The sequence below is a fragment of the Lonchura striata genome, chromosome 3 (assembly GCF_050655825.1).
Source record: "Lonchura striata isolate lonStrDom1 chromosome 3, ASM5065582v1, whole genome shotgun sequence".
In the NCBI taxonomy this organism is placed as follows: Eukaryota; Metazoa; Chordata; class Aves; order Passeriformes; family Estrildidae; genus Lonchura; species Lonchura striata.
The window spans coordinates 56,299,157-56,323,336 of NC_140705.1; the positions used below are offsets into that span (position 1 = coordinate 56,299,157).

At 46.6% G+C, this 24,180-nt stretch overlaps 1 protein-coding gene across 1 annotated transcript in view; it reads right to left on the bottom strand.

Annotated features, from left to right (window-relative positions):
- Window positions 1-22,095, bottom strand: part of SLC22A3 (solute carrier family 22 member 3) — a 32,264-nt gene extending 10,169 nt beyond the window's left edge. The window contains exons 1-5 of the mRNA XM_021540547.4: window positions 21,372-22,095; window positions 4,612-4,715; window positions 4,063-4,217; window positions 1,522-1,687; window positions 422-539 (exon numbers count right to left, since the gene is read on the bottom strand). Of these exons, the coding sequence (XP_021396222.1) occupies window positions 422-539; window positions 1,522-1,687; window positions 4,063-4,217; window positions 4,612-4,715; window positions 21,372-21,785 (957 nt within the window). The 5' untranslated portion in view covers window positions 21,786-22,095. The remainder of the gene's footprint in view (window positions 1-421; window positions 540-1,521; window positions 1,688-4,062; window positions 4,218-4,611; window positions 4,716-21,371) is intronic.
- Between the last annotated feature and the right edge of the window lie 2,085 nt (window positions 22,096-24,180).

Here is a 24,180-nt window from a genome sequence, read left to right on the forward strand (position 1 = left end):
CTGAAAATCTAATTGCAATTTCTCTTAGAGTTGTAAAATGATCTTCTAGAAAAGGAGCCAGGATAGTGGATCATGCTATCTCTACTCATTCTGTCAGATAAAATCGCAGCTGCTATGAAATACCATTGCCTCTCAGGTTAGTTTCTGATATTTCCCACAAGTTTTTAAAGTAGGAGTGTTACAAAACAAAGACCTGATTCCTTGTTTTGCAAACCCTTTTTTTTCAGCCTGTATATTTCCAGCTAGTTCACTTTTCCTATCTTGCAATGAACCAAGTAGCTGTGTGGCTGACAACAAACTGTTCTGGTGTGACTCTTCAAGAGTGTTGTCCATCCCTTAGAGAGTGCACTTTAACACTACTGAACCTTCCAAAGCTTAAGAAAGCTTAGAAAAAAACCCTAGCTCAAACATATGACTGTACCTCTGAGAAATGGGGTGAGAGAAATTTCCCATTGTGTTTTGCAATGTTGCGCATGATTTTCAATGCCTTCTCTCCCTTTTTGCGTGTCAGGAGCCAACGTGGAGATTCAGGAACCACCCTGTAAGAACACAAAAGTTTTAAATGAGGCTTTTACCTTGTAACATCATAAGTAAACAAGTCTTTTATCTTTTACCCATGTTAACACAAAACACAGATTTTTCAGTCTTTGGGACACAAAAACTCTTTTGAGGACTGCTTTTCCAGTCAGCCTTATGTAAAATATTTGATCGTAGTGGGCAAGAAAGAAGAAAAAAGACTACATCAATACTCTGTAAAGCTGAAAAATCAGAAATTTTAATATTGTATCTGCACAATGGTTGTCAAAAATATAACCAACAAGGCAAAGAAGGTTCCTGTAGAACAGCATCAATGAAAGCCAACACTAAACATGTAGAGGCAGATCAGGAAGCTTCTGGCTGTATCACTATAAGATGCATACACACACAAAGGCATACTTCTTTTATAAACTGAACACAAAGCAATATGATGGGTGCTTCAGTTTCTGCTAGCCTAAGGTTAAGATGATTCACTATTTTAAAGTTCACAGCAAGCAGTGTTTAAGGAAACAGTGTTAAGGGGGAGGCTCCGTGGATTAGTCTCTTGGGATCCATCCCACAGGATGGCTTCACTGAGACAGACGTTTACCACAGCTTAGAGCTCTGCTTTCTCCTCAGCTGTACTATCCAGCTCAGGGGCCTGAAGGCAAGGTCAAACTTTAACTAAGCAGGTAATGAGAGGCAGAACTGGGGTCTCGTGGCTGACGGAAAAAAACAACTTTGGTTAAGTTAACCTTATAAACAGAGCAGAATTCTGTGAAGGGCCAGTTGTAGCTGATCAGAGAGGCAAACTGGTCAGAAAAACTAGAGTAATGTATGTCTGTGATTCACTACAAAGGAATTACAAATTACAAAGTCAACAACATGCAAATATCTTCTTCCTAACCTGCATCTTCCACCCGGGAGACTTGGAGCCACAGTAAGACTCTCAAGGTGCTCAAATAGCAATAGCAATAATGACAAGAACAATGACTGCAACATTACCAATAGTAGAGCAGGAAGAGGAAGTTGGGCAGTGAAATGGCCAGCTGGATCCCCTGCCAGGTGGGAATCAAGTATGCAATTCCAGGGAGAATTATAATTCCCAGGGTAAAGAATATCTGAATCACAATTCCAACCATCCGCTGATCGGAACCAACGATCTCCGTCACTAAGCAGAGACAAAGCCATAATAAATAACACAGAAACAAACCCAATTTGAAAATAAATTATTAGAGGTGAAATATAAGGAAGGCTATGCTGTATGAGGCCACAGTTCTGTCTAGCACAGCATCTTGTCTTCAGGAGTGCAGGCATGTCACTGAGGCTGTCCAGGGCAAACACGAGTGACATCTCCTCATCAGCCAGAGGGGTTTCTGACTGCACGTGTGCTACTGAATCACATAGGGCCACAACAGGGGTTTGAGACTGCCTCATGATCATGCTTGGTGAGAAATCCTTAGCACTCTCCCTGGTGCAGTTTTGGCACATGTCCCAGACAAGGGGATCCTTCAGGCAGAGGCTACTCACAGCAGATAATATGGACAAGGCATCTATGAGGAAGAGAGTTTACCATAGCATGCTGGCTGCTCTGAGGGTAAGGTATGATCCAGCCTGGTTTGTTAATTTATTAGGAAAGTTTTAGCCTTTTTTGTTTGGGTTTTTTTAAATAATTTGGTGGATTTTTGATTCTGTGAATGTGTCTAATAGCTCTGAAATCTATGCTCATTTTTCAGGCAATATCCTGTGGCCATGACATCCACAACTGAGGTGAGCAATGCAGAAGTGTCTCCTGTTTGTTACAAAACTATCTCCACTAGAACACCTTCAGAGTAAAAGCAGAGGATTTTACCTTGGTTTGCAAGATACAGAGAACATATTTATTTATTTATTTTGCTAAAGGAGGCACAAATTTACAAGTAGCAATGGCTTGTTTTGGCTGGCAATGCAGAGAGATATGACAGTATGACCATTTTTATTGACTATCCATCATGTCTCCATAGCTAGGGGCAACTCCATTGCCTAAAGTTATCTAATTAGCACTGCCTCCAATTGTGAGTAAAAGCAAAGGGAAGTTATTGGGGCAGCCTGAAGCACAGATAAAGAGCTTTGGGAACGTATTAATAGTGACCACCCTCCTGTGATCTGTATATGTATGTTTCTTAAAAGATATTAGGTTGGCAAATACTCTGGGTGATCCCAGGAGATAAGAGGCAATCCCTGGAGGGATTTGGAAGGAATCACTCTATCCAAGAGTTAGGCACCTTGCTTAGGTCTGCAGTAATACAGTGTACCTGAGATTCTCAGGGTCTCTGAATCTTTCCCTAAAGTCAGGCAGCCTGATCTGAGCACTGAAAAATATTCCCTTCTGTTAAAGCTTGACCATTCTAAGGAAGCCCTGGGTCTGTCATAAAACATATTGTTGGTTAGAGCACTTGCCGAAGTTTCAAGATCTCAGTTTAAAATTGTCATGTGCATGGAAGTAAGAGGAAAAGCAGCTTCTGGTCCTTTCTCTGGATCTTGGACAGGAGCTGCTCAGTGGTGTAACTTAGCCCAGAAAAACAAGGTTATTTTGGGCTTTAGCTACTAAAAGGGCTAGACTGGTATGTTTGCATGTACATCAGCACAGTGCTCCAAGGTCTCACTCTAAGTGTTCATATCTGCTTGCAATTCTGCTCCCATTCATCTAAATTCCACAGAAACTTTAAACACTTGTCACAGGCCTCATAGACAAGAGCAATGATACAAACTTTTGCCCTACATAATGATGTTATCACTATGTTTTGGTTTATAATAGTAGATCACCACATGACTGGTTTTATTTTTAACTAAATCTGACATCCCATCTCTTGCAGGATGCCTTGCTCAATGTTTGGGTTTTCATTCTTTATGGCTGTCTTACTGAACCTGGCAGTCATTCAAGACACCACAACAATATCCTTTCCTCATCAAAAGGAAGCTTGCTGTGCAAGGAACTTCATTCCTATAGACTGATAAATTATAATCTACCAAAGATTCTGTATCCCTGCTGCTTTGATGCTATTTATAACAAAGCTTCCCTTTCTTTTCGCATTTCAGGAAAATAATAATCTTAATGTGAACTCTGGTGTCCAGCCTGACACTAAGCAAAGTCTCACAGCTAAAGAATGAAAGCAGCCAGCCAAGCTGTCTTCCAGTGAGGAGAAGCAGCTAACTCCTCTGAGCATCTGTGTAAGACATTCAGACTGCCAAAATAAACCATGTCCCTGTTTGTGTATCCGGTTTATTTGTGCTTGCTCTGTAGATTTTTTTATCATCCTGGTGATCTTCTGTGTAACAACAAAGCCTTTATATATGAATAACCCATTCCCTCACCTCGTAATCATTGGAAGACAAATGCATTAACCAGGATGGATTTGGGTTACTCTTTGTCTGCTGACTCCAGGGCCAGTGCTTTGCTTTCAAGTAAAAGCTATTGCGACAAGCAGATGCAGCCAGAGTCTTTGTCTTTCAAAAAACCCTCACTACTTTCCCTAACCAAGAAAAAAAGAAGGTAACAGCTCTCACCAATCACGTAGCATGTCATCCAGGTTCCCTTGCCAAACACTCCTTGGAGAAACCGGAATATCAAAAATACAGTAAAATTTGGTGAAAATGCCACTATGATACCACATATTCCAACCCCAAGGCAGGAGAGCAGGTAGATGAGGATTCTGCCATATCTGTTGAAAAAGGAAAAGAAAGTGGAAATCATCAATGGTGCCTATTAAATATCGTTCAGAAAACATCAGTCAGAAAGCTCCTCTGAATGCTTCCTTTTTGTTTCTGTGTCCTTCTGCCCTTTCTGGGTCCAGATGTGCACAGAAAACTTTGGAAACCATAAGAAAAGCTCATTTCATAGCATTTTAAGCTCTAAACACAACTAGTAAGTACAATCGCATATAGTTTCCAGCTCAAATCAAAGCAAAGATTACATTGGCTGAGTTTTGTTAACCCAGGTTGGGAATATTTATCCCAAGAGAATTAAACCTGCAAAATGTTGACACATGCCTATTGCAGGTGATACTGAGAGTGGTTTCACCTCCCAACAAACCAAAGCATGAGTTCATACTGTACCTGTCAGCAGCATAGCCCAGAATGAATGCTCCAGCCAGGAACCCCAGATTGAGGATGGCCTGTGAGAGATCCAGCATCCAGGCATTGCCACACACAAGATCATACTGTGGGAAAAAGGAAGAAGCATAAACATCCAGGTGGGTTATTTGTTACCCTCAGCATAAAATATTACAGAACTGCATAGGTCCATGTGGGAAGGGGGAAAGGAAGGGGAAGGGAAAGCTCAAATTTGCTTGCTCAATAACCAATAGCACCAATTATTTTCTTGCTCAATCACCAGAGCACCAGTGGGCCCATAGCAAGCACTCTTAAAGTGGTCATGAGCACAGAGAACTCCTCCTTGCCAAGAAGATGCTGCCTTTCATACATTAATTGTTCAGATTTGGAAAGCAGTTTGCAGTGTTCTGCAAACACCACTGTTAAATACGGTGCCAAGGCAAAGTCCTGACTTTGTCTGCTGCAGAATAAGGGTCCACAGCTATTGCCCGTGAAAACAGCATCTTATAGAAATCCATTAGTTTAGTTATTCTTCTTAGTGCCTTCTAGATAAAAGCAAAAACGTAGATTCTGAGGAAACTGAAAACAGATCTCAGGTCAATTGCAGACACACTGAATATGTATTTTCTTGGTGTAGCTTTCCCAGACTTTTCTATTCCTTATACTGCAGCATCTGTAACTCCCTAGCGCTACTAGCAGGGATGGGGGTGGAATGAGTGGAAGCAAAAGGGAAGGGGAAAGTGGTTGAGAGGAAGGAAGGGACTAGGAACTAAAACTAGAATTAAACTAAAACTGAAGTAATTCTATAGGCAGCATGGCATGAGAAATAACTTTAGTTGTTAATGGAGAATAAAGAAACGTAACCACTGCAGACCATATGGGATTTGGGAGGTTTCAACCCATACCTGGGGTAATCTTTGCAACAATGAGAATTCAGGACCAAAGGAAGCCTCAGACAACAGCAGGTGCCAGCATTTACCTAGAGAAACCCTTTTGCTTTCAGATGTGAGCTATAAGAAATTTTGGAATTCTCAACAAGGTGCTGGTCGCTGAAGCACACACAGTGTGCCACATTTGTGCTCACCAGCACATGACAACACCAACGCTCAAGCACTCTGCTTGAGCAGAGTGGGCACAGGGTGGGCTAGAGAGACAGCAGAGAGAATAGCCTCTTTGCTATTCACAGTTCTCCAGGCCCTAAAATTTTGTATCATGTGCCCAAGAGACATCCCAGCTCATTTGCGTGCTGTATCTCAGAGGTGCCTACAGAGGACATACAAGGGGCACCTCACAGGTCTACAGCCTGACAGATATCCCACCTCCACTGACTTTAAACAAAGTCATGGTTTTGATGTCAACTCCAGGAAGCCAGACTGGCCACCTGTCAGCCAAGTCAATCTATGAGCACCTGGCTTCCACTTCTATAAATCTTCAGCAAGAGCTGCAGAAACCTCTGAGAGGAATAAAACCTACTCTCAGCTGTCATACTCAAGGGCAACAGAAATGCTTTCCTAAATTAGACTGAACATGGAGCATCACTTTCAGATTTCAAATGCTGCTTAACATTTTGCTTTTTGAAGCTATAGCAATGTTAGCAAATGGTACCAAAAGATGTATCTTTGGAAAACAGTGGGGATTTATGAGAATGACCTTTAAAAGAAGATTTTTAAAAATCGCAATGCAATTGCCTGTGCTGAGGCCAGAGGCCAGGACTCTCCTTGACCTCTTTTCAAAACTAGTATTTTTTTTTTTTATATAATTATTTTACCTCTCTTTACTGTAAACAAGCAAGGAATAAACTATCATGAAAGAAGGTAGGAGAACAATTGCATACCATAAAGGAAGGGGAAGGATTCTTTCATCTGTACACCAGTTTCCTATGATTTATGCAGCAGCTGAAACCATCTCTACACTAACAATATAGTCAAATACTGTATGTATTCTGGGAAATAGTGCCATACAGGGAATTTCTAAGGAGCTATGGGCTCTTTCTGAAGATTGGTGACAATACACTAACTGTTCTTCTAAGTTAGCCCTGCACTTTGTCATTTTTAAAGTATTTAAATACATTCTGATATAGATAAGCACTCCTGTTTGCTTGATGTAGCACCTAGCAATGAAGTCATCATGCTCTTAATTGTTTTTCATTTGCAAAAATAACCTTTAGAGGGGAACGTAACCTTTAAAAAGAATTTAACACCCTGCAGAAACCTTTTCTTTATCCGAGCCACCTGCCAGACCCACTTCACTGCTCCAGCTGTGGCCTGGTTTGGTTGTGCATGAAAGTTATCCCTATATGCATCCTTTGGACAAAAATCATCTGCAGCAGTTTACCCACACTTTCAGACTGCCTCCAGTTAGTCCTCCTGTATGACATCCCTCCCAAATACCTCCCACATTCCTTGCTATCAGCCTCCACAAAAGGTAGTGGTGTGGTGCCTCCTCTCTCTTTCTGAACGTTCATACACCTGCCAATGCATGGGTGATGTTGACACTTCTAAAAATGCTAGAGCACTTATTGCAGTGCCAGAGGGTGGGGAGAGAAGGATATGAAAATGTAAAGCAAAGCCTTAGGGTTTTCTTCCCCTGATCTTAAGCCTATTTGTTGTTCTATACAGCACTGGCTACACTCCAGTAGCCATTGAACCCTCAACAGACCCTGTTAGAAACTAGCAAGCTGGCTCCTCAAGGTGATCACCAAGCAAGTGACCTAGCTCAGCTGGCCAGCTCCAGCCCAGGGCACATCTTCTTCCTGGCTTTGCTGTGCTCTCAGCCAAGCCCCTGCCTGCACTAGTGCAGGCACCCAGCACAGCCCTGCAACTCACCTCTGCATTCAGTCCTGGCCCCACCTACGGGATTTCTATCCACTTTAGGACAAACTACTGTGCACCTGAACACGGACCCCTTCCATTTAGAGAGCTACTAAAAAGCTGCCCAAATTGGGAAACAATCTACTTCCTCACTGCTTCTCTCTGAGCCTTGATGGTGAGCTGCCATTGCAAGCAGAAATGAAGTGCTGCCAACACAGACAGGCAGCAGGAACCAGCTCCTTCCAGACATTCCTCTACGTGTCCTTTAACAGATGGGAAAAACAGTTCTGTCCTCCCTGCCAGCCTTGCAGTCCATGCAGCCAGGCACTGCTGGTTGGAAATACAGGCTGAGGCTTGGACACCAAGGAGATGCTCAGATTTACAGGAGCAGTGGTGTGACTGGAAGGAACAGCACTGAGTGCTTCACTGATCTATAAAGGAGCAGCAAACCACCTAAGTGAGATCTCTCTGGGAGAAGGAAGGTGCTTTTCACTGGCTCCCTGTAGCTCATTAGTGCTGTAAGAAGGAGTGGCAACTGGATGAGCTTGTACATGACTGATGGCTGGGAAAGATGGGACTGTGGCAACTTCTCATTTCTTCATGGCTTGGGAAAAAGGCCAGCATTTTCCATTCCAGTTTGACCTACTGACTAACCACAAATTTGTCATTCCTGGTACTTGAGAGACCTTTATTCACTTCAGCACACCCTGTAGAAATACATTGTTTTAAATCATAATGTGCTATTACAAGCTTCTCAAAATGTCTTAGGGAGGAGTTTTGAAGAGTTTTACTGCCTGTTACAATTAAATTACAAATAAATGGATTACACTCTATGGTCAATAAAGAATTTTACAGTGATTCCCCAGCCCAATTGCAGCAGCATGTCCAGAGCCCAGACACACATTTTAAATGGCATTCATACAAGTGATCAAAAAGAGTTTGGTTTCCCCTTTTGCTGCCAGTGACAAATGGTTCAGTGAGATATTCATAGTTTAAGGAAACCCAGGGAGATGCTGACTGTTGCTACATATTCCTTATTGTTCCTAAGAAGTTCTTGTCTTGGTTCGACAAGACAGGAGTCTGTGAAAGAGGGCAAAGCCTCCTGTGCAATGGAGAACGGCAAACCCCCCTCCCTCTGAATTACGAGGATCTTTAAATTAAAAGGCTCTCAGGCAAAGATATGGGAGTGGGAGTAACAATTCTTTACTAGGAGAAAACTAGACAACAATTTAAAAAGGCAAATGCAATCGGTACAAACAAAACCAGTGAAAGAAAAAAAAAAGTCCAGAACCTGCGGGGTGCCAGTATCAGTTCTACTGGGACAATTTGCTTCCCTTGCAGTGGCTGGTGAATTGTAGCTGCAGTGGTGATCTCTAGAAGGGTATAGTTTCCCTCTGAAGATCTGGTGGCAGTGGGGCCGGTCTTCCTCTGCGCCGGGGTTGCCTCTGAGCTCCGCTGCCGTCGCCTCCGCGCGCCGGCTGCTTCGCTGCGAGTGCCGCCGAAGAGAGAGCGAGAGAGAGCTGCTTCCCCAGGAATCCCGCGAAGAGAGAGAGAGAGAGCTGCTTCTCTCGGAGTCCCGCGAAGAAGAGGGAGAGAGTTGCTTCTCTCGGAGTCCCGCGAAGAAGAGGGAGAGAGCTGCTTCTCTCGGAGTCCCGCGAAGAAGAGGGAGAGAGCTGCTTCTCTCGGAGTCCCGCGAAGAAGAGGGAGAGAGCTGCTTCTCTCGGAGTCCCGCGAAGAAGAGGGAGAGAGCTGCTTCTCTCGGAGTCCCGCGAAGAAGAGGGAGAGAGCTGCTTCTCTCGGAGTCCCGCGAAGAAAAGGGAGAGAGCTGCTTCTCTCGGAGTCCCGCGAAGAAGAGGGAGAGAGCTGCTTCTCTCGGAGTCCCGCGAAGAAGAGGGAGAGAGCTGCTTCTCTCGGAGTCCCGCGAAGAAGAGGGAGAGAGCTGCTTCTCTCGGAGTCCCGCGAAGAAGAGGGAGAGAGCTGCTTCTCTCGGAGTCCCGCGAAGAAGAGGGAGAGAGCTGCTTCTCTCGGAGTCCCGCGAAGAAGAGGGAGAGAGCTGCTTCTCTCGGAGTCCCGCGAAGAAAAGGGAGAGAGCTGCTTCTCTCCTCTGGGTGGGACCCCCTTCATTGAATCAGTCGAAGGTGTATACACAAACCATTGTCTCTGAGAGAGATAACAAAAAACCTGTCCAACCGGTTCGCCTTCGACAGATGGCAAATGGAATACAAGCTTATCTTACAACCCAGGACATTATCCACCCCTTATTCTATTTCCATCTGCACACCATGAAATCTTACACCCAGTTCTCTCTTAAGACCAAGTTTCCCTGTGGTACACAGCGGGTCTCCCCATCTTCCTGCATTACCCACCAAGTGTAACCAGGTCCTTGAGCAAAGACAATCCCACGAATGGGTTGGTCTTTGCCTGAGGTGGGATTAATCCAAACAGTTTTCCCTAAAATACCTTTCATATGTACTACAGGGACCTTATCTCTATCTACTGCGTGTAAGGGTTCTGACTGAGCAGGGCCAGCTCGATTGACAGACCCCCGGGTGTTGACCATCCAGGTTGCTTTTGCCAGGTTAATTTCCCAGTTTCTAAATGTTCCCCCACCAAGTGCCTTCAGGGTAGTCTTAAGGAGTCCGTTGCACCGTTCAACTTTGCCGGCAGCTGGAGCATGATAGGGGATATGATATATCCATTCGATACTATGTTCTCTGGCCCAGGTGTTGATAAGGCTGTTCTTGAAATGGGTGCCGTTGTCAGACTCAATTCTCTCAGGGGTGCCGTGTCTTCACAGGACTTGCTTTTCCAAGCCTAAGATGGTGTTCCGGGCAGTGGCATGAGGTACAGGGAAAGTCTCCAGCCATCTAGTGGTGGCTTCCACCATGGTCAGCACGTAGCGCTTGCCTTGGCGTGTCTGGGGCAGTATGATGTAGTCAATCTGCCAGGCCTCCCCATACTTGTACTTGGACCACCGCCCACCATACTATAGGGGCTTCACCCTCTTGGCCTGTTTGATGGCAGCACACGTCTCACAGTCATGGATAACCTGGGAAACACTGTCCATGGTTAGATCCACCCCTCGGTCTCGTGCCCACTTGTAGGTGGCATCTCTGCCCTGATGACCTGAGGCATCATGAGCCCATCGAGTCAGGAACAACTCCCCCTTATGGTGCCAATCTAAGTCTATCTTTGACACCTCTATTTTTGCTGCCTGATCTACCTGCTCGTTGTTCCGGTGCTCCTCATTAGCCCGACTTTTGGGGACATGGGCATCTACATGACGGACTTTCACCGTCAGCTTTTCCACCCGAGAGGCAATGTCTTTCCATATATCAGCAGCCCAGATTGGCTTTCCTCTACGTTGCCAGTTGGCCTTCCTCCACCTTCCCAGCCAGCCCCACAGAGCATTGGCTACCATCCATGAATCAGTATAAAGGTAGAGCTTTGGCCACTTCTCCCTTTCAGCAATGTCCAGAGCCAGCTGAACGGCCTTGAGTTCGGCGAGTTGGCTCGATCCACCTTCTCCTTCGGTAGCTTGTGCAACTTGGCGTGTGGGGCTCCATACGGCTGCTTTCCACTTCCGGTTCATCCCTACAATGCGACAGGAACTATCAGTGAAAAGAGCGTAGCAGGTCTCTTCTGCTGGTAGTTGGTTGTATGGTGGAGCCTCTTCAGCCCTTGTCACTTGTACCTGCTCTTCATCATCAGTGAGACCAAAGTTTTCACCTTCTGGCCAGTTCGTAATTATCTCCAAAATCCCAGGGCGATTCAGGTTTCCAATACGGGCGCGTTGAGTGATGAGGGCAATCCATTTGCTCCATGTTGCGTCAGTGGCATGGTGGGTAGTAGGAACCTTTCCTTTAAACATCCACCCCAGCACCGGTAGTCGGGGTGCCAGGAGGAGTTGTGTTTCTGTGCCAATTACCTCCGAGGCGGCTTGAACTCCTTCAAAGGCAGCCAAGATTTCCTTCTCTGTGGGAGTGTAGTTGGCTTCAGACCCTCTGTAACTTCGGCTCCAGAATCCCAGTGGTCGGCCTCGAGTCTCCCCAGGCACTTTCTGCCAAAGGCTCCAGGACAACCCATGGTTCCCGGCTGCAGAGTAGAGCACATTCTTGACCTCTGGTCCCGTTCTGACTGGGCCAAGGGCTACAGCATGAGCGATCTCCTGCTTGATCTGGGTGAAGGCTTGTTGCTGCTCAGGGCCCCAGTGGAAATCATTCTTCTTTCGGGTAACCAGATAAAGAGGGCTCACAATCTGGCTATACTCAGGAATGTGCATTCTTCAGAAACCTATGGCACCCAGGAAAGCTTGTGTTTCCTTTTTGCTGGTTGGTGGGGACATAGCTGTGATCTTGTTGATGATCTTAGTGGGAATTTGGCGCCGTCCATCTTGCCATTTCACTCCCAGGAACTGGATCTCTCGGGCAGGTCCCTTGACTTTGCTCTTCTTGATGGCAAAGCCAGCTTCTAGTAGTATCTGGATGATCTTCTCACCTTTCTCAAACACTTCTGCCGCTGTGCTCCCCCACACAATGATGTCATCAATGTATTGCAGGTGTTCTGGAGCCTCACCCTTTTTCAGTGCAGCCTGGATCAGTCCATGGCAGATGGTGGGGCTGTGTTTTCACCCCTGGGGCAGTCGGTTCCAGGTGTACTGCACGCCCCTCCAGGTGAAAGCAAACTGAGGCCTGCATTCTGCTGCCAGAGGAATGGAGAAAAACGCATTAGCAATATCAATGGTGGCATACCACTTTGCTGCCTTGGTCTCCAGCTCGTACTGGAGTTCCAGCATGTCCGGCACAGCAGCGCTCAGCGGTGGAGTCACTTCATTTAAGCCACGATAGTCCACAGTCAATCTCCATTCTTTGTCAGATTTGCGCACAGGCCAGATGGGGCTGTTGAAGGGTGAGTGGGTTTTGCTGACCACCCCTTGGCTCTCCAGCTTCCGAATCATTTTGTGGATGGGGATCACGGCATCTCGATCCGTCCGATACTGCCGGCGGTGCACTGTCGAGGTCGCAATTGGCACGCGTTGTTCTTCCACCCTTAGGAGTCCTACTGCAGAGGGGTTTTCTGACAGTCCAGGCAAGGTGTTCAATTGCTTAATGTCTTCTGCCTCTACAGCGGCTATTCCAAAAGCCCACCTGAGTCCCTTTGGGTCTTTGTAATATCCGTTCCGGAGGAAGTCTATGCCTAGGATACACGGAGCATCTGGGCCAGTCACTATAGGGTGTTTCTTCCACTCCTTCCCAGTCAGGCTCACCTCAGCTTCTACCAGAGTCAATTGTTGTGATCCCCCTGTCACACCAGCAATGGAAACAGGCTCTGCCCCCACATGTCCCGATGGTATCAGAGTACACTGTGCACCAGTATCAACTAAAGCATCATATTTTTGTGGCTCTGATGTGCCAGGCCATCGGATCCACACTGTCTAGAAGATCCGGTTTTCCCGTGCCTCTCCCTGGCTAGAGACAGGGCCCCTCTAACACTGGTTATCATTCCTTCCCTGGGCATACATACTAGAGGTCCCTTCAAGGGGGTCTGACAGATCGTACCCACAAGCTTGGTCACGGGAGGTTGAGGCTACCTTCACTTTGGTGGAACTCCCCCGGTTAGAGTTTCCCTCCTTGAGTTGACGGACCCGTGCTGCCAGGACAGAAGTGGGTTTCCCATCCTACCTCCCCATGTCTTCCCCATGGTCACGCAGGAAGAACCACAGATTAGCCTTTGGGGTGTACCCTCTCTCTCTAGCTGGGGATTGTTGGGTGCTGATTCTGGGGCCTGTGACTCTCACGGGTGCTGTATTAACCTTCCTTATCTCCTCCCTCATCTCCTCTTTAAACTCCTTAATCACAGCTGAGATATGAGCCTGCATTGGGCCATTAATCATACTCTCATAATTTCTAAGTTTGTTGGCAACAGAACCTATTGTCTCCCGGTGGGTGTCAGCATTGATCGTTGCAATGAAGGTGGCGTATTGAGATGGCCCAAGATTTGCCAGACTCCACAGCATTTGTCCCGTACACCTGACCTTGTCAGGATCATTATTGTGTCGTCTATCCCTCCCAAAGAGTACCTCCAATACTGCCACTTCTCTCAGCTGTTGGATCCCTTCTTCGAGGGTCTTCCAGCGCATTCTATGATGGTGCTCTTGCATTCTCTCTCTGTGGATAAACCTCTCCCTGACACTCATTAAGAGCCGCTCCCAGAGAGAAAGGGACCCTGGTTCCCTTACAAAAACCTGATTTATACCTGAGTCCTGGGTCAAGGGTCCCAAGTTCCTTGCCTCACCACCGTCCAGCTGCACGCCTGTACCCATAAGATCCCAAACCCGGAGTAGCCAGGTAGCATAAGCCTCACGCCCTCGTCGCACAATGTCTTTATGCAGATTGCGAAGACTTTCGTACGTCAGGGACTCGGTGATGATAGCAATCTCTGGCTCCCCTGTGGGTTGTGAGGTTCTTCCATTCCTGTCCCTATCTGCAGGGTGCTCTGCTTTCACCTTAGACTTCCTTGTTTCTACCGGGGCCACTGCTGCTGACCGTGACTGCCTTTGTGGTTCAGCTGGAACCTGGACAGTTGTAACATCTGTGGGTTCCACAGCTGTACTATTAGACTGTCCCTCCTCAAGGCAAAGGGCCGGTTTCTCACCAGCTGGGGAAATGCACTCCTTCAGCATCTCTCGTATCTCCTTAACCAGAACCCTCACCCAATCTGGGCGGTTCATTTCTGAGGTGGGCTGTGGGGCAGGGTCAGGCTCTGGAGCAGCAGCATCTCGAGTCTGTGGTGTAGGTGTGAGGGTAGTTATCCAGGTTAATCTTCCCTTATCTCTGAATGCTAAATATAACAGGACTATCAGCAACACCACCCATTGTATGGTATCATTAGCACTTATAAAGGATCTTAACCCTTTGAGAACTGGTGGAGCAGACCCAAAAAGATGGTTAAAAGGTTGAGAGAAAGTTTGCCCAGGTGCTATTTCCTCGCAGTAGGTACCGTTATTAAAGTAACCCCAAAAACATACAGTTAACGTGTGATAGCTATGAATCCATGTACCTGCCTTCCAGAGGAAATTAAAGATCCATGAATTCCTCACCCAATTAACCCAGAAGCCAAACTTGATAACAGACACCGTAGCCTTAGTTATAGGACCCATTTTTAGATAAGGGTCTGCAAATGGGAAAAGTATAGCTACGATCACATGCCACCCAAACCAAGGTAAACTAGACCACATGGTGATGTTGAAGATGTTTTTACACACAACAAAACCAAATTACTTAAGAACTGTTAATCTTTTTTCCCTCTCAATGCCCTCGGGCCCCACGTTGGGCGCCAAATTCTGTCTTGGTTCGACAAGACAGGAGTCTGTGAAAGAGGGCAAAGCCTCCTGTGCAATGGAGAACGGCAAACCCCCCTCCCTCTGAATTACGAGGATCTTTAAATTAAAAGGCTCTCAGGCAAAGATATGGGAGTGGGAGTAACAATTCTTTACTAGGAGAAAACTAGACAACAATTTAAAAAGGCAAATGCAATCGGTACAAACAAAACCAGTGAAAGAAAAAAAAAAGTCCAGAACCTGCGGGGTGCCAGTATCAGTTCTACTGGGACAATTTGCTTCCCTTGCAGTGGCTGGTGAATTGTAGCTGCAGTGGTGATCTCTAGAAGGGTATAGTTTCCCTCTGAAGATCTGGTGGCAGTGGGGCCGGTCTTCCTCTGCGCCGGGGTTGCCTCTGAGCTCCGCTGCCGTCGCCTCCGCGCGCCGGCTGCTTCGCTGCGAGTGCCGCCGAAGAGAGAGCGAGAGAGAGCTGCTTCCCCAGGAATCCCGCGAAGAGAGAGAGAGAGAGCTGCTTCTCTCGGAGTCCCGCGAAGAAGAGGGAGAGAGCTGCTTCTCTCGGAGTCCCGCGAAGAAGAGGGAGAGAGCTGCTTCTCTCGGAGTCCCGCGAAGAAGAGGGAGAGAGCTGCTTCTCTCGGAGTCCCGCGAAGAAGAGGGAGAGAGCTGCTTCTCTCGGAGTCCCGCGAAGAAGAGGGAGAGAGCTGCTTCTCTCGGAGTCCCGCGAAGAAGAGGGAGAGAGCTGCTTCTCTCGGAGTCCCGCGAAGAAAAGGGAGAGAGCTGCTTCTCTCGGAGTCCCGCGAAGAAGAGGGAGAGAGCTGCTTCTCTCGGAGTCCCGCGAAGAAGAGGGAGAGAGCTGCTTCTCTCGGAGTCCCGCGAAGAAGAGGGAGAGAGCTGCTTCTCTCGGAGTCCCGCGAAGAAGAGGGAGAGAGCTGCTTCTCTCGGAGTCCCGCGAAGAAGAGGGAGAGAGCTGCTTCTCTCGGAGTCCCGCGAAGAAGAGGGAGAGAGCTGCTTCTCTCGGAGTCCCGCGAAGAAAAGGGAGAGAGCTGCTTCTCTCCTCTGGGTGGGACCCCCTTCATTGAATCAGTCGAAGGTGTATACACAAACCATTGTCTCTGAGAGAGATAACAAAAAACCTGTCCAACCGGTTCGCCTTCGACAGATGGCAAATGGAATACAAGCTTATCTTACAACCCAGGACAGTTCTTCTCCTCTTCTCTTGTCCACTGGCCTTTCCAGCTGATTAATTGTTTTATATTATCTTATCTTATACTTACTAAGAAACTCAGTAACTCTTACAGTTAGTTTGATATAGTTTTGACTTAATTGGTTAGTTAATCTAAACACTGTCTAGTGTTTAATTAAGAAATCACTCTTTGGTAAACAAATTTTTATAACACATTCCACAAGTGCACAACAACAAGTAGTAGCAGGTGAGGTAAGAATTGTTTTGATCATTCTTTTCTCTGCTTCTCTCACAGCTTGTCTCAGGAGAAATCCTGAGAAGGCTAAGTCTCTCTCTGTTCAGAGGACATGTGAATACCACAGTCAGCCACTACCCTGCTGCCAGGGCACTGGGGTTCAGGGCCTGAGGGACAGGTTAGTTTTGAAAGCTTTGTAAGTTCCCCTCCTGTGCATGACCAAAAGCCTATGAACTTTGTCTCTCTGCCACTGGGATCACCTTTGGAGTGTCCTAGCCCAAAAGGCCTGTTCTGTACTTCTCCTTTTTCTCTGTCTCTTCAGGGACAAAGCAAGAGGGAGGTAGAGAAACTCTTCATCTCCTAACAGGGGAAAAGAAGCAGCTGTCCTCAAAATAATAAGGAAAAAATTGAACTCTCAACTTATACTTGTGAGTTTGATGGCAGTGGAAGAAACACAGCCCCGCTGGCATAACACCTTCAAGAAACTGCTCCACTCCCTCTCATACAGAGAAATCTTAGTCAGAATTTCATAAGAAATTCAGCCATTACTGCTTCCTCTGCTCTTTCTGTGCCCTTTTCCCTCCTCTAATTAATTCCCTCCCTCTCCTAATTGATATTAATCCCACCATGACAGTGAAAATAAGACAGGATATACTGCCATGCCAATGACAACAGTCACACTAGAGCAACAATTATCAGAGGGTAAATTGAGTTGTTTATTCCCTTGGAGGAGGATAGCATAAGGACCAGCTGTGCTTTTTCCACCCTGAATTTGACTGACATGTTATCTCCTTCTCTGAGGGACTAAAAACTCTGAGAGAAACATTATTTTTTTTCCTTCCAGGTTTTTCTGTAAATGTTGACTTCTATTTTCTGAGATGGCTGGTGAACAGAGAAGTAAGAAGACTGATTCCCAGCACAGGAGCAAGAGGCTATGTTCAGATGATCATTTGTCCACCTCAGACCTCACACTTTGGCAACAAAGTATTGCTAGGTCTCAAAATGGCATCATCTACAGTGTGAAGATTTGCTGCAGACAGGACATGTTGAAATCTGTCCCTTCTGCTCAACTCCTGCCAATAAAGGCTGAAATCAAGGCTGCCTAAAATATGTCCATCTGTGCTGTAGCTGCTGATGACCACACAGACCTCCCTCTTCCTTTCCTCCACCACCCCAGGCCATTTCACTGCAGTCACATGCCCATGCCTTGAGGAGTCACCAGTGACAAGAATGTCCGAAGAAAATGGTTTTCCCTTTGCACACTATTTCCAGCCACCCTGTCACAAATTTGGGATAATAGTACATAGTGCCAAAGCCCAGCAGTCTTAAAGATCAGTGACCCCATCTTCAGCACAGTTAGGTTTATTGACTTCTGTATGTCCTGGATACATGGGCCCTTCACAAGGCACACCCAGCAGGACTTGGCAGGCCAAACACTTTCTATTTCAAGTGCTACAGAGATCAGGGCATGATCTGGGCTCCCCTCCAGCCCCCTTGGCCAGAGCATGAGGCTGTGACCCCCCCCAGTCCACTGCAACCTCCCAGTTGTTTCTCCATCTGCTGCACAGAAACATAATCCTTCCCTCCTCGCTCTGAGGAACTGCTGCTTTCACCAGCCCTCCCTCCTGAGCAGTGCCAGCCACCTGCTGGGACCAGCATCATTTCAGATGGCACCAGCTGCCATGAGTCAGGAATTGATTTACCTTGATAATTTACCCTGTCAGCTTCCCTCTCCAAGAAAACTCTGAATAGCCACTGCATTCCCATCCTGCTGCTGACACAGATTCACAGGGAGATATGCAAGACACAGTCAAACCAGAACTGATTACACTGTTCCTCTGCACAGCTCCACCACCTCAACACAGATGTGTCTCAAAATCATATCTTGAAACCTTTATGTCAGCCCAGGTCTTGTTTGCTCAGCTCTAACACAGTTCAGGTTTATGTGTGCAGCACCAGTGACAACTTTCTCAGATCTAGATTGTCCTCACAGAAAAGCCTGACCTAGAGCAATGGAACTCATAGACCCTTGCCCATGTCACTGCAGAAGGAGGGACCTATTCTCAGAGTCCATTGGACACCAAAAAATCTTATGGGGAATCTTTAGCAGTACTGCATTGACCATCATGAGAACAAGGTAACTGGCTTTGCCATGTGTTGCTCCTGTGATGATTTCTTAACACAGTTTGCTCTTCTCCTCAAATGCTGAAGGAGGAAAGCCCTGTACATTCTCCCAGAGCCTCACTGTACCCTAACACTGAGACTTGGGAGTCCTGCAGCAGCAGGTGATGCAGCAGGCAACCCAAGTAGTACTTAAAAAGTGTGTGCTTTGTATCAATCCATGCTCCCCTTTTTTCCTTTGTTTCCTTCTGCTGATGCTACTGTGAGCACTTGTGCATAAGACAGCTATCAGAGATGGGAGAATGGCCAGTGAGCAGCATGAGCAGTGAAGTCAGGTACCACAGTGCCATTTGTTTCACAACTCCTCACAAATCTGTCACGTCATGTAGCTTCTGAAGGGTGCTAAATAAGGTGGACTTATTGCAGTAGCCTGTGCTTTGGCTGCCAGACCTCCTGTGTGACATGACATTCATCCAAAGAGAAGGCTTTACATGCCTGCTTTTTCCCTCTGAATCCCCTGTCACACTGCAAATCCACACTGGACCTGTGCTTGCCATAGGCCTGGAAGAACTCCTTCAGTACTCTGACTTTCCCCCCTACACTCCTCTCTCTTTCTCCTGGAACACACATCCTGAGACTGTTTTCTAACTCATCCTTTTAACTTTGTCTTCCTGTTTACTTCTACTGCTGATTCAACAAGACATGGCATAAATCTTTAGCTGAAAAGAACATTTCTGCACCCATGGACAAAATGAAGCATTTACAAGTAGATGGGTAAGAAAAGAAGTCTTTGGTGAGCTAAGTAAACAGAACCTAAATTAAGTCATGCTTTGTTAGAAACTCAGCTGGGCAAAAAGAGACTAAATTAAATCTGGGAAATAAATTGTCTTTGCTGGATATATAACTCATTAATAAGATATCAAGCCCCTTTTAGTAGCTGATCTCAGAGCAATTGAGTCAGGATATGCATGCCACAAGCCTCCTTTTTAGAAGAAGAAATTGAGCCTCATGGGATATGATTTATCCAGAAAATGTTGCAAAACTGGGAAGAGGTTCCAAGTGGCACAGGTCACAGCCCAGCAGCCTCCATCTGAGATGGACTTGGCCAGCAAGAGTGTCTCTAGGAGTCACAGTGACACCAATGGTGGGACCTGCTGCCCCAGCACAGGGGAGAGACAGTCCCAGATTTGCAGACTGTTACTCCAGGGTTTTCCCAATATGCACTTTTGGGAGCACATGTGGGAGTGCTTGCCCAATCATCCCTTCATCCCTCCTCCTTTCCCTGGCAATGAAAGTTCTCCTCAACAGAGAAGAGCAAGAAAGTGAAGATGAATGTGATATTTGCCTGAGAACATTGAACCTTTCACTCCCATTTATTGCTGCAAGACAAATACTGGTTTCCTTTTCCCATAGCTGTGCCCATTGCTACTGGAAAATCACAGTGGCTCTGTTAGATACACAAAGTGCTGCCATAAACGGACTCTGAGCATGATCTTATGGACACAGCCCACGTGCCTTCACCTATAGCAAGGCTGAAGAGGTCAAAATACGGGACAATGACAGAAAAGGAATCTCTATATTTTTATTTTTAAGGCCTAACTCCTCACAGTCCTCCAGCAGAGGTACCTTGGAGGCAGCAGCATAAACTTCCCACCATGCACCACGTCCATGTCCTATGGATTGTTCCAGAGCCAGGCTGCAGTACCAAGGCACCATTTGTCCTCCCTCCCTGCCTTCCACTGCCAACGTGGACAGAGACACATCATTATTAGGGACCAAAGTTTGACACCAACTCCCTGCATGTCATTTGCAGCCCTCTGAGCAGCCTTTATTTCACAGATCATACACGAAATCCAGATCTGAACGTTTGCTCGAGGGCCACTGGGGTCCTCTGGTTTCTCTTCTCCTGGCATAGAACCTGGCTAAAGCTGCTCAGGTTGCATGTGGTGCTCAGGAAACAAAGCTGCTGCTCAGAACAGCCTGAGGCCTGACATTGGATACAGCAGTCCTAGCTGGATGGGAGAAGGATGCTGAATTGGAAGGACAGCATAAGCATCTCCTGTCAGTGTTTGCTCAGGGCTTTGCCTGCTGTGCCCTTCTCCCTGTTTTGGAGCACACAGCTCCATTGGAAGCACCGAATTAAAAAGCACAGCAGGAGGCTCACGAGACAGAGAGGAAGCAGAGCCCTCAACTGTGCTGACACATTTTGCAGTGCACCTTGATTATTTCTGAGCCAATCCCTCTAAGCACACTTTGGATTTTTCATCACTGCATGAGTGACAATTGCTATCAGAATGACTCTAAAATACAGACTCCTAGCGTGCAGACTGTATTTTGGATCCAGACCACAGCACACCCACGGCACAATTACAGATTACACAAAGGATCTCCTAGGAAAGCATCTTCACTGGCCTTTTGCAGCCTCATTAAAAAATCACTGCATTTGCCAGTGCTTACCACTAGCGATAATAGCCTGTTGTTCTCCGACACCGATATTCGGGAAAAGCTGAATATTAGCTTTGGACAAAAACGTGTGTTTGGTTTTTTGTTTTGTTTTTTTTTTCTTTAGTAAGCGCAATCACTTCTGCTGACTCCTGCCAGATCTCAGATAGGCAGTTGTTTTTTATTACCTGCAAACTTACATGTTCAATACTGGAAATACAGAGAAGAGATAATCTACATTGATCCTGGTCATAGAGTACACTTGGAGTTCACACTACCAAAGCTGTTTGCCCGAAACTGAGCACCCGAAGCCTCAGCTGCAAGGACTTAACTAATTGCTTTAATCTGGTATTCCTCTACAGACAGAGCAATATCTCAGCAGGGTATTCAACTTTGTGTGGGCACTTGGCTTTGAACAGCCACCTTTCATATCAGCTCACCTTTCCCTAAAAGCTTGGTGCCAGCACTTGATCATACTCATTGTCTGGATTTGTTTGTGACTCAAAATTAAATAAATCTGGAAAGGAAAACCAACCAGCAAAGTAACAACCCTTGCATTGGCAACCCAATTGTACTGCTGCAATCCCGCAGCAGGATAGGCACCACTGATTAGAGAGTGGGTGGTGTTTTCCTTACCTCGCTGACAATGGATGAGCGGGGCTGTTCATAGACCCAGTCATCGTGGCAAGGGGCGAGTGGCAGGTGGCCTGTGCTGTGATTGCCAAGGCGGGCGAGCGGGTTGGTGCAGCTGACAGAGGTGTCCCAAGTGACATCCAGCCTCTCGCACTCCCCAGTGACCGACTCGTTCCCCAGGTGCAGGGGCAGCACCGTGAAGTTTCGTTCCTCTTCCAGTGTCCAGCCACATCGTTCACTCAGCTCAGCCGCCCCAGGGATCCTGCACCAGAAGCTGCCTGGTGCTCGCCCAAGGAAAACTACGCTGGCGAACAGGGAAGAAAAAGTGATGCCTGTCTGGCTAAGGAGGAAAAAGACCCTCTTTTGAAATCTTCCAAATTCCCCAGCCTCCTTCAAAATCTCATCAAAAGATGGCATTATGTGAGGTGGTCTGTCCACTTGCAGCAGCCCGAGAGATGCCCGAGTTTTCGTTCACACTTCGCACCGGCTGCCGGCACTTTCTACCAGCGTGACGGTCTCGCCTCCCCTCGCTGCTCTCTCCTCATGTGCACGCACGGACAGACAGCCAGCCGGACAGACGCGCGGGGGTGCGATGCCGCCGGGGGCATGAGCGGGGCGGAGCAGGGCAGGTGCGGGCGGACATGCGGGAGCGCTCCGCGGGGCACCGCGGGGCACCGCGCTCACACACCGCCGGCAGCAGCGCGGGCTGAAGGAACTCAGAATGTGGGAGAGGAGGGGCCTGCGTTCCCTATTCATCCCGAATGTTAAACAGATTATGTAATAAACACGGTTAACTCCTTCGGGACGGGCGAGCCGCAAACGGCAGCTCCCGCAACGGCTGCCATAAATTAATATGTAAAGCAGCGTTAAACGGGAAAGAGCCCAGGAGCTGTTGCAAAAAGCATCAGTGAGTGATGCAGGCTCTCTGCAGGATGGCAGGGGCTGAAAGAAAGTTGTTTCAAAAGACCTATAGTCTTTCTTTCCAGAAATAGAAATTAATACTCTGGTAAAGTCTAATTACTTCTCTAAGGCACTACTTCAGCATTTGTACACACCTAATTCCCATGGGCCTTTTCCTTCTGTAGCATAAAGTGAGGGTCACAAAGTGCAATAGACCAAAATCCAAGGGTTTTTTTCTCAAAGTTTGGTCTACCTCTTCATGAAGGCTTTTATATGACCTTGTTATATTTAATTCCACAAAATCTGTCAAATATTTAAACAATTAATGTTAAGTGTTTCTTTCCCAAAATAAGTGTTTCTTTCTCAAAAATGAATGGAAAACAAGTTGTGTCATTTTTCTACTCAGCTGTTTGAGGAAAGGGGAGAAGGGAAAAGGGAGCCAGGGCCAGGGTGCATTTTGTGTGCATGTGAGCATATCTTGTGCAGAACACCATCAATCAAATCAGAGATTCATAGTGGGGTTTTTTGAACCTTAGAATCATGAGATCCATGGAAACTGTATTCTCTTGGGAGAAGGAGCAGAGAGACAGCATCTATCAAAGACATCTCCTGCAATCCCTTGTCTTTCGTTACCTACAGGCTTGACTATGGGTGGCTACAGTTTTGAAATAAAGTACAATTTTAAAAACAGGTGCAAATCAAGGAAGGCTTTGATTACTATTACAGCCTAGCTGATATGAAAATTGATGCTGTGGTATGAGCTCAGCAAAGATGCAGATTTCTAGGTGGGTGCACTCCTGTGCTTGCATCAGAATATGCTTTTGAGGTAATTTGGATGCCTGGTTATGCTATTTTGTAGTACTCAAGCTGAGAGGCCATGAACATATCATATCGCCTGTGGATCTAGGAGGAGATGAGGAACACTCTGATGGCTGGTTTCAAACAAGAGAAGTTCTTTTTTCCCAGCAGGGCTAACTGGGAAGTCAGTCATGCTGAGTTGTCAAAGGTGATGTTTATTCCAACAGCTTCCAGTGCATGGGGAGGAGATTGTCTTGTAAGGAATACCATAAAGACAAGAAATAGGGACAGACCCTGATAATATGACTGTGTGCTGCTCTCCCAGATCAGCCCAAGGGTGTATTAAACACCCACTGCTCTCCAAGCCTTACCCCAATTAAAAAATATTGTTTATGTCCTGTTGAATATTATCATAGAATCATAGAAAGGTTTGGGTTGGAAGGGACCTTGGAGATCATCTTGTTCCATCCCTGCTGCCATGGGCAGGGACACCTTCCACTATTACACTACAGAATATTAGCTCAACTCAGAGTCATGGGGGTTAGCACCCTGAATGCCACACACCAACATAGCTGTGCCCAGCATTCCTCCTGTTTCAGAAACTCACTGGTGTAATTACTTGGTCACCTCTTTGCTAATCAGTGGAGCCAGATTCAGTTGAAGGAGAATTCAGTCCACTATTGCAACCTTGCTTCTGGAGTTACTTTCTTCCCAAAAAGAAAGAATGGTCTAGTAGCCCACTGTCAAAATTTCACACATCCCAGTCCATTATGCTCTGGTCTTGGACAGCGTGTCAGGCCAGAAGCCAGAAAGCCTGAAAGAGACCAGCACTAAGATCAGGGCAGAAGACATCTGAGATTCTCCCAGATATTCCCTGCAGCTACACTGCTGGTCATAGAGGCAAGGATCCATTCAGTAAAATAATTTCCACCACCTGGCATACATGATGTCATGGTAACCTTGGTTTCTCATTGTCAACCTGTATTTTAAGTTCTCTGTCCAAAAACAGCCCAGTGTACTGTAAGACCCCAGTTTGTCAAAGAAATGTAAAATATCACAGTGACAGATGCATGACAGTGTGCATTACTGCATTTATTCTACAGCAAGAAATTCC